The 10,451-nt window shown below is 39.2% G+C and overlaps 1 protein-coding gene across 1 annotated transcript in view; it reads left to right on the forward strand.

Annotated features, from left to right (window-relative positions):
- LOC149142831 (26S proteasome non-ATPase regulatory subunit 2 homolog A-like) overlaps positions 1-10,080 on the forward strand; it is a 99,450-nt gene extending 89,370 nt beyond the window's left edge. Inside the window, exons 13-25 of the mRNA XM_089449647.1 lie at positions 5,542-5,649; positions 5,748-5,852; positions 5,935-6,075; positions 6,238-6,342; positions 6,480-6,701; positions 7,624-7,737; positions 7,849-8,064; positions 8,392-8,451; positions 8,605-8,718; positions 8,806-8,891; positions 9,219-9,327; positions 9,444-9,622; positions 9,744-10,080. Of these exons, the coding sequence (XP_089305773.1) occupies positions 5,542-5,649; positions 5,748-5,852; positions 5,935-6,075; positions 6,238-6,342; positions 6,480-6,701; positions 7,624-7,737; positions 7,849-8,064; positions 8,392-8,451; positions 8,605-8,718; positions 8,806-8,891; positions 9,219-9,327; positions 9,444-9,622; positions 9,744-9,828 (1,644 nt within the window). The 3' untranslated portion in view covers positions 9,829-10,080. The remainder of the gene's footprint in view (positions 1-5,541; positions 5,650-5,747; positions 5,853-5,934; positions 6,076-6,237; positions 6,343-6,479; positions 6,702-7,623; positions 7,738-7,848; positions 8,065-8,391; positions 8,452-8,604; positions 8,719-8,805; positions 8,892-9,218; positions 9,328-9,443; positions 9,623-9,743) is intronic.
- Positions 10,081-10,451: the final 371 nt, after the last annotated feature.

A 10,451-nucleotide genomic window follows, 5' to 3' on the forward strand; every position in this document is an offset into this window, starting at 1 on the left:
CATCAGCCGAGCAGAACATCCACAACAGAAACAGTTGTCTCGAGTGAAAGAAGCTGTTCCTAGCGGAAAAGTAGCAAGGAAGGGGTGATGCAGTGCTTGCGTCATCAAGTTTTAGCCGAGAGAAGGATCAACGCAGTGGCAGAAAGGAGCAGACCTTACCTACGTAGTGCCCCATCATTTTTCTTAGTCAGGAAGGATTGACGCTCGTGGCCGGGAGGTGCAGATTTTGTTGGTGCCGGGATTGTGCAGAGTCTAGAGGCTCTAACCTTCAATTTGCTGGGGCATAGGAGGTTGTGGAGAAGTTGCAGAGTGACGTTGGTGGGGTACTGTGGTTAGAACAATACCTAACAGGGCAAGACCAAGGAGGAGGGAGTTGTTGCCGAGGATTTCTAGCCAAGAAATCCAGATCAGTGGTGCAACTGCACTAATGATTGGAGTGGGGGCATCTCGACATTGGCAGAGGGGTTTCCGGGAGGGAAATCGAGGCTCATAGGGAGTCACACCGAGAACTTCCAGGAGGGAAGTAGGGAGACTCGAAAGAGGAGCAACGAGATGGCAGTGAACGGGGTAAGAGATCAAGACAGACTGGATGGAGCCTCAAACTTTGTAGTCTGGAAGGCTGGCGTCTTGTCCGTTCTAGACAAGAATCGTCTCAAGGACTTCGCCTTGAAAATGATAGCGATCCCAGTTGACCCGGTTGAGAACAATAAGTACATGAAGGATTTCTAATAGATAGACTTAGAAACTCCAACATGTTTCGAGATTGGGAGGAACTGTGGGCGACTCTTCGTCAGGAAGAGATTAGAAGGCTAACCAAGGCAGGAAGCAACGACAAGGGGGTTAGAATCAAGAAGGAGGAAGAGGAGGATGCTGCCCTAGCATTTGAGGGAAAGCAAGAGAAACGAAAGAAGAAGGACCTCTCCAAGGTCAAATGCTTCCACTGTGGGGAACTGGGTCATTATGCGAGCCAGTGTCCGAGGAAGAAGAGCAAGGGAGAGGCTTCTGAGACCAAGGCTGCGCCAGCAAGGGTGGAGAAAGAAGTGGAGACAGATGATGACTGTGCCATGAGTGCTCATGCACCTCGTGAGAGGAAGTGGGGAGACATCGAGCTATAGTCAGACGGACTATAGGCGATGAGGGGCAGGATCCTCGAGGTACCCAACCTCTTGGATTATACCTTGCTACGGGAGCCTCGAAGAGGAGTAGCAGAACTGACGGAGATGTTAGAGTTGGGAGATCAGTTACTTACTTCTTAGTAACTGAGTTGAAGTGCAGCAGTTAGCAGTGGCAGTGCTATGGGCAGCACGATGCGGCATGATGAGAGGGATTGCAGTGCAGATGTAGTCGTGGCAGTGGCAGGGCCATGGGCAACAACACGGATGCAGAGGGAGCTGTTGTACAGATGCAACAGTAGCAGTGGCAGTGGTAGTGGTAGGGCCATGGGTAGCAGTACATGATACAACAGTGTAGAGGATGTTGGGCAGTAGGCCTAGCATCAACACAAGAACCGATGTCAGATGATCAGGGTGATGCTTAGTGAGGAGTCACTAGAGCACAATCCTCGCTAAGAGGCAGTGTTGATTTGGGGTAGCATTGGATGTGCTCTAGCCACGAAAATTGGTGAAGAGGCTAAAGCACATGAGATCTCCAATACCCAGAAATGGTTTGGGCAGCATCTAACCAGTTTGGGAGATGTTAAAATAATTAATATTTTTAATGGTGTCCCTAAGTCTAAACTTAGGGAAAATAAAATATTAATGTGAATTAATATAAAACTGAGTTAGAATGGTCCAAAAGTCATGGATCAAATCAGATCTAATCTTAGCCGTTGATTAGGGACTTAATCTCGACTGTTGAATTGTCAACGAGAAAAGTATGAGAGGAGGCTCGAGGGTCACTTGGAGAACACACTGAGTTGATCAAGAATTTGATTTTCTGGGGCAGGGCTTGTTGAGGAAATCGAAGGAGTGATTAGAGTTGTAGCTGAGGGGTAGTGAATACAGAAGCAGAGAGGCAGAGAGGGTATCGAGAGCATTAGAGCAGAAGTCGGGAGAGAGGGACGCAGAGCCAGTCAGGGCCCACACAGAGGCAACCAGGAGTTGCGCAGTGCCAGAGAGAGCTAGCGTGGGTGATGCAGAGGCTCTAGAGGCTGACACAAAGCCTCCAGAAGCTGACGCAGGGCTAGTTGGGCTAACGTTGGGCTAGAGAGGCTGACGTAGTCCCTAGAAGCTGACGCTGGAGATTTCGTGGGGCAGATTGGAGCTGAGAGCTGTGGGATTGTTCATCCGGGGTTTTAGTCGGAATATCTGTGTCTGACTGAGAGGTACTTCTGCCGAGAGTATTCTCTGTTGGGTGAGCCAGTTTGGCACCCAGATTGTATTCTGAAACTGCTTAATAATAAAACCCTCAGATAGCTGCACTGGTTTTCCCGCATTGGCTTTTTCTAGGGAAATTAGTCCAAAAATAATGGTGTCACTTGTGTGCTTGTTTTTGCTTCAGTTGATGATCTGTATGTGTTGAGCATGTACTTGTATTTATTTTCAGTATTTACATGGTAGATAACCTGTTAATTAATAGAACAAGTAGGAAGAAATAAATCAGAAAGTACATGAAGGATTTCTAATAGATAGACTTGGAAATTCCAACAAGGATGTCTTTGCAGAGTTTTGCACTGGCACTGGGCGATTTGCAGGCTATGTTGTGATTAGAGATAGGGGGGCTAAGAAGCCCTATTCTTGGTGGGCAACTCATGGGGCAACAAGCCCTCCTCTACAGTAGTTAACCATGAGGCTTCTCTCTTAGATGACTTCATCCTCTTGTTGCGAGAGGAATTGGAGCACATATGGGAATTTGCATAGTGTCAAGAAGAACAGGCTTGAGCAGTCTAGGCAAAGACAATGGTGTATGTGCACACCAACCTTTGTCTTATTACTGTCAGAGGTATGAGTGGTTGCAGGGAAAGACAAAGATGTGAGATGTCTTTCCTGATGATATGGGTTTGGACAACAATGTTGAGTTGGCATTGGCCAACTTGGATCTTAATGACCCAATGCTAGAGCCTGACACTTTTGATGATGGTGATACTCTTGAGGGGTCATCCTCCACACGAGTAGATGCAAAAATGACGTTGGATACAAAGGAGAGCAGTGGTACAATGATGCTGATTTTGATGATGATGATTGATGACTCATGAGTCATCAACTACCTACTACCTTGTAGTTGTTTTGTATTTGCTATTTGTATTTTCCATTGGCATTGCTACTACCTATGTAGCACATTTTGATTTTGATGACTTATTGAGAAAACTGCAATTTCTTGTCTTTCTCCTATTGGATCATTGATCAATCTGTCACAATTGTATTTGTATGCATAATGTTACTTTGTAAAACTTACAATTTAAATTTACAATGTAGAATCTAGACCTATGTCTGAATTTGTATCATGAATGATTGTGTAAGAAATATCTATTTAGTATTAATTTTTATATATATATATATATATATATATATTAATAAAATAATATATAACGTGTTCTATGTGTCCTGTTTGGGGGGGTCATTGTGCCTGTGTCGGACACTTGAATTTTTGTGTCCTGTGTGTCTCGTGTCCCTGTGTCACGTGACTTAGATTTATAATTATTTAAAATATGGCCTTTCACATGTTGGATATGTTGAGATATTCAGTGCTTTAGTCTATATTGGTGCTTCACCATTTTGAAATTTGTGCTTGGAAATTTTTGCCTACAGAAGTAATTTGTTTTCTTTAGAATGATGTTGCTACCTGCTTGTGTTTTTTAAGTTGGTATTCCATCTATATTTATTTTTAGAGACAGCTTTGTGATTGAAGGAAATGAATGCAAAGTAGCAATATACTAAAGTAGGAAAACCTTAGTAACTACAAATTTCTAACTCTGCTTATTTGAATTTCACATTTATTCAAAGTGTGCTTATGATGACAAGTTTTATTTGCCAATAACTATCATTTCATATATGGCTGTGGGCTGAAGATTGTTTATTAAACTGCCGAGACTTCATATTATAGCTGAAATCAGGAAAATGCAGTGAGCACGATCCGATTTTGGGATATGATGTTATCAAATGCTGTCGCTTCTGTACCTATGTTGGTGGGTAGCACAAAGATGAAAGACTTCCCTATCCACATATAGGACGATAAGTTTTTTAGTTTTGTCTCTGCCTGCACTTAGGTTGGAAAGTAGACGTGTGAATGTCGCTGTGAATTAAATAGCGATATTGAATAGTTAGTGAGCACAATCCTGTTTTTGGGTTTGAAGTCATTAAATGCGTTCCCTTCTGTATCTATGTTGGTGGGTACCACAAAGGTGGGAAATTTCCCCTATCCACATTTAGGATGATAAGTTTTGTAGTTTTGTTTCTTCCAGCACTTCGGTTGGAAAGTAGATGTGTGAATGCTGCTGTGAATTAAATAGTGATATCTAAAAGTGAGTGAGCACAATTCTGTTTCAGGATTTGAAGTCATTAAATGCTTTCACTTCCGTATCTATCTTGGTGGGTAGCACAAAGATGGATGATTTCCCCTTTCCACATATAGATAATAGGATGATAAGTTTTCTTAGGTTTGCTTCTGCTGGCACTTAGATTGAAAAGTGGACGTGTTAATGCTGGTGTGAATTAGATAGTGATATTGATCCGAATGGAAAATGGCACCAACCCATGGTACTCATCCACCCATTAACCTGTTTATTGGGCATTCTCCTCTTTTTCTTCTGGCAATTCAAGTTTTCAGATCTTGGGGGTCTCTACCCCAAGATCCATTTCAATCTTTTAGATCTTGGGGGCCTCCTCCCAAGATCCGGATCAGATATTGAAATGTTTCCGGTTTGAATCTTTTTGGAATGTTATGAAGCTTAAATCTCTTGTCAGTCATTAAATTATGTTTCCATTTGTTTAAACTTTTATAAGTCTTTTCGATATATCCCTTCAGTTGTGACCATGCCATACTGGCATCTGGGAATTTTGAAATGCAAACCTGGTAAATGTTTGTCATTTCAAATTGCTATCTATTGTCAATTTGCATACCTATAAATTATAATGTTTAAAATGTTCATTTTCTAAAAGCTATCATTTTGTCCTGGTTGAATTTTAAGACACCTGGGATTATTGAAAGATAAACCTGGCAAGCGATTGCCATTTCAAGCTGCTATCTATTCTCAATCTGCCTGGCTATAATGTTTAAAATATTCATTTTCTGAAAACTATGATTTTGTCCTGGTTGAGTTATTCATTCATTGCTTAAATGGTCTTATCTGATTTTGTGTTGCTTTTAAGCTTTGATGCATGAGATCACAGCCATAATGAAGGTTGTTTTCATTATGATTTGTATCAATCTACGAAAGGGACATAATCTTTGTATGTTCTGGAAGTTTTAAAAGGTTAGAATGTCGTAGGAGCCAACCTCTTTGTGCTTTTTAGTTTGTGAAGGGTCTATTTTCATTATGCTACATTTATCTTTCCATATTCTTGACTAGACACATTTGAATAAATATGGATTTGAATATTATAGGCACATTTGATTGATGGGCGTGCAAGTGCGGGTGCAAGTGTTGATTCTGCCCGTCAGAACTTGGCTGCCACATTTGTGAATGCATTTGTCAATGCTGGATTTGGTCAAGTAAGTTTGAAGGATTTATGGTGTATAGTCTGAATGATTGATTCAGTTACATGTTTTTGCCATTGGAACTACATCTTAACTATCATGTTGATGTGCAGGACAAATTAATGACTGCTGCTACGGAATCATCTAGTGGTGGCAGCACTGCAAATTGGCTTTTTAAGAACAAAGAACATGGGAAAGCTAGTGCTGCTGCCAGTTTGGTAAGTTTTTTTGATGTGCCAAATTAAGAATTTGCAAAGCGAATGTGCTTGAATTCATATTTGTTTTTTGTTGATTTTTTAGGGTTTGATTCTCCTTTGGGATGTTGATGCGGGCCTTACACAAATAGACAAGTATTTCAGTAGCAATGATAATCATGCGATTGCTGGAGCTTTGCTCGCAGTTGGTATTGTAAATTGTGGCATCCAAAACGAATGTGATCCTGTAAGTTACTGTTGTGTTTGTTTTTGCATCATTTTGTTTCTGCATTAGAAAATGATATATTGCTAAGTTTATTTTTTAGTAGACATCTTTTGCTCTTACGGCAAATTCCTTTACAATGGGTTATTAATCTCTTTACCTTATCTTATGAACGTTTAATTTCAGGCATACGCACTTCTTGCAGAGTACGTCAGTAAGGATGAGTCAAACATTCGAATTGGGGCAATTATGGGCCTTGGGTTAGCATATGCTGGTTCTCAAAAGGAGGATGTGAGGAAACACTGTCTCCCTCGATGCAATTATATTTCCAACTATATCTACTGAGATGTTAGGAATATTGCTCATCTTCTGACTTGCCTCTTTTCCCAATGGTTATTAATTTTAGTGTATTTTATATGTTCTTGCAGGTGCTTAAACTTCTTTCTCCTATTTTAGTAGACTCGAAGGTTCCGATAGATGTAATTGCCTTCACTGCTATATCTCTTGGATTGATCTATGTTGGATCTTGCAATGATGAAGTGGCTCAGTCAATTATTATTGCCTTGATGGAGAGAAGTGATTCTGAGCTAGGAGAGCCACTTACTCGATTTCTTTGTTTAGGCCTTGGCCTCTTATATCTTGGAAAGCAGGTGAGTGGATTGATTTTGAACAGAGTCCATTAACTGCCATTATATCCTCCAGACATATATTGGTCAATGATTTGTGCTTATTTTGGGAATATGCTGTAAGAAAAAGAAACATAAGATATGCTAATTTTTTTCAAAAAGAAGAGTGAAGAAAGAGGTATATTTAAAGGAAAATTATGAAATACTTTACATGAGATCCAGTCCACACAAACTCCAGAGGAGCTGCTCAATTTCCAGCTGATACAGTGATAAAAGGGAAGTGGGTAAATTAGGGATATGAAATGTCCACAAGAGGTTTCTGGGAGTGATGACTGATTAGAGATTGCTGATATTCTCAACTCCCTGGCAGTCCCAAAAAAGTGTCAGAAGCTCTATTTAATGCTGTATTTGTACTAACATTGAAGGTTGTTACCGTGTTGTTTAGCCAAGAGGTCATTTTTAGGAATCTTGTTTGTTGCCATCTGTATGATTTTCTAAAGCACTCAACTATACAAACGTATGCAGGGAATTTATAGTTTAGTAACTTCTAGAAAACATACCTTTTGATAGCATTTTGACAAGGAACAAGTAAAACATTCATTTATATAACATACTGTTGCGGATTCCTGGGTGCTATTTTTTCTGCTTTCTGGTATTTAAACTTTTCCAAGGTGGAAAGATCTAGCTAAGAGCACGTAGGTAATGGTTTAAGCTAAAGATTAAATGAGGGTCACCGTGCTGTTTCCAATATGTTGAAGAAGATTTATTGCCAATGATGCTATAGGTATTAAAGAAGTGTTTTGCTTGATTTTTGTGAGATGTTAAGTTTGTTATGGCACTAGGTAGTGATGTATGGCTTGCATAATGTCTATGCTAACAAGAATACAGGTTTTCCTCCATTTTTCTCTAAGTCACAGGCTTTTAACTCTTCTATTGAAATAAACAGGAAAAAGTCGATGCAACTTTGGAAGTAGCAAAGACATTCAATGAAAAAATATCAAGATATTGTCAAGTTACGCTGGAGTCCTGTGCATATGCTGGGACTGGAAATGTTCTCAAGGTGTTGCTTGTTTACTTTTAATATGTTTTGTATTTATATGGAAAATGTGCAAAATATATTGCATATGGGATGCATGTTTCACTTCTAAAAACAGCTTATAATGGTCTTCAGGTACAAAGTCTTCTTGGTCTTTGTGCCGAACATCTAGAGAAGGGTGAGAGTCATCAGGCACCAGCTGTAATTGGTATTGCAATGGTAGCTATGGCTGAGGAACTTGGCCTTGAAATGGCTATACGTTCCTTGGAGCATCTCTTGCAATATGGAGAGCAAAATATAAGGAGATCTGTCCCTTTGGCTCTTGGCCTATTGTCAATATCAAATCCTAAGGTAATGGTGGACGTTATAACCTGATGCCTCTTCTGTATGTACTAATGTTCACTTTATTGTGTATTTTTACTCAAATTGTATATCTCGTTGAAACCTGCCATGTACTTCTCCTCATTCTGAGGATGGTACCCGGTGTAAACTGGATTCTAATACTCCAAAATGTCTTGTGAAGAATCCCATGTTACACCATGTGATTTGAACCTGTCTGGGGAGGATATCAATTTTCCTCTCAACCACTTGAGCTAGACCCACTTGACTAAGTTCATCTTATTGTTTATGCAGTAAAAGACCATTTTTGTAAATACTCACTTGTAGCTTTCTCTACAGGTTAATGTGATGGACACATTAAGTAGACTTAGTCATGACACTGATTCGGAAGTTGCTATGGTAAGAGGCTACTGGAAGTTCAAGGTTTTGGAGTTTTGTTGTTTGTTTTATTCTAAAAGTACAAATTGTTTCTTACAGATTGTGAAGGTTCTATTCTTTAAGTTATTTTGACACTGACAATGTAGGAAAATGGACTTTTCATGTCATTTACAGGCAGCAACGTTGGCTCTGGGATTAATTGGTGCAGGAACGAATAATGCTCGAATAGCTGGCATGCTCCGAAATCTTTCAAGCTACTATTACAAAGATCCTAGTCTCCTTTTCTGTGTAAGTTATTTATGCATTATATTTTGAGATCTGCCTTCTCGTAAAATTTTCTTGTGCAGCAATGTGAGTTGAATGAATTTATTACAGGTTCGTATTGCTCAAGGTTTGGTGCATCTAGGAAAGGGGTTATTAACTCTGAATCCTTATCATTCAGACCGATTTCTTCTGTCACAGTAAGTTGTATAATTTTTTCTTGTTGAAGTTATAGAAAATTTCTGAGACATTCTCTTTATTGATAGAAAAAAGATTGAGAAGAATATTGTTTTCCATTTCTGAAATAGTACGAGCAATACTAACGTGCAAGTTTAACTATATCTAGTATTGGTAGATTGCACTGTCAAAGGTCAAACTCATGTAACTGAGAAAGTCTAACTATATCTAAATTTAGAAGATTGTCTTGTCGAAAGTCTAAAGGCTCTGTGCTCTGCACATGTTCATATCAGGAAAGATTCCTTAGCATAATTTCTATTGTCTAATCAAGATTAAATGTTCTCCTGCAGCTCTGCATTGGCTGGGATTGTTACTTTGCTCCATGCATGTCTGGACATGAAGAATATTATTTTGGGAAAATACCATTATGTTCTCTACTTCCTTGTGTTGGCCATGCAGGTCTGTATGGTTTTCAAGAAGTTATTTATTGGTGTTATGCATTATCAGTGGTAAATTGTCTTTGAGTCAAAAGTCTTGGGCTGTCTGATCTTTGAATACCATATCACACATTGCAGCCAAGGATGCTAATGACAGTGGACGAGAATTTGAAAGCTTTGTCAGTTCCGGTTCGAGTAGGACAAGCTGTAGATGTTGTTGGTCAGGCTGGTCGCCCAAAGACTATAACTGGATTCCAGACACACACAACTCCTGTTGTACTTGCAACTGGTGATAGAGCAGAACTAGCAACAGAAAAGTGAGATGGCGTTCTTCCTGTTTTTTCTAATTTTTGCCCAAGCTGAGTTGCTAGAATCATAACACCATTATAAAATATAATGGTCTTGTTGATAACCTTTTTACTGTCTCGCATTTTGCAGGTATATACCTCTATCTTCAGTGTTAGAGGGGTTTGTCATTTTGAAAGAAAATCCTGATTATCAGCATGACAACCGTACCAGCTAATTGAATAAAATCTGATTGTTTTGAATGGATGGATCAAAGGAAGTGACAGTTGATTCCTGAGTTGGAAGGGATTCAGAAGTATTTTCAATTCCTCTTCCAATGCTTAACTCCACATTTTCCGTTTGGAAGCTCCTAGCTGGAGGTCATTTCTTTGTGTTCCTGGTTGGGATTTTCGTTTACCAGATGTCAGAAATAATTTTTTAACTGTAAAAATGGCAAATGAAAATATTCAATCAATATTGCATTCTTCAATTCTGACTAGATGTTAGCTGTTACATTTGTCGTTGTTGTCAATTCTATTGGTTCTTATGTATGTCTCTAGTAAGTTGCTTGTTATTTCAACACATTTTTTTTCCCTCGTTACTGCTTTTTATGGTTCATACAGATACTATATTCATTGCAGGGTTATTTCTATGATGCTTTTTATCATTTCAATTACCAGAATGATGCCATATTCGTTGCAGATTTTTGTAATTTATTTCTTAAGATGTTTTCTATCCCAAAAGAGATCACTTCAATTAATAGTTGACATTGAGTTCAAAGTATGCTTCCAACTTTTTTTTTTAAATTCAAAAGAAACTAGAAGTGGCATGAGATGCTTCAACCCAGATAGGAGAAAGGAA

This window comes from Pinus tabuliformis, chromosome X (assembly GCF_031772625.1).
Source record: "Pinus tabuliformis cultivar Carrire ecotype Pingquan chromosome X, CPIR1, whole genome shotgun sequence".
NCBI classification, from domain to species: Eukaryota; Viridiplantae; Streptophyta; class Pinopsida; order Pinales; family Pinaceae; genus Pinus; species Pinus tabuliformis.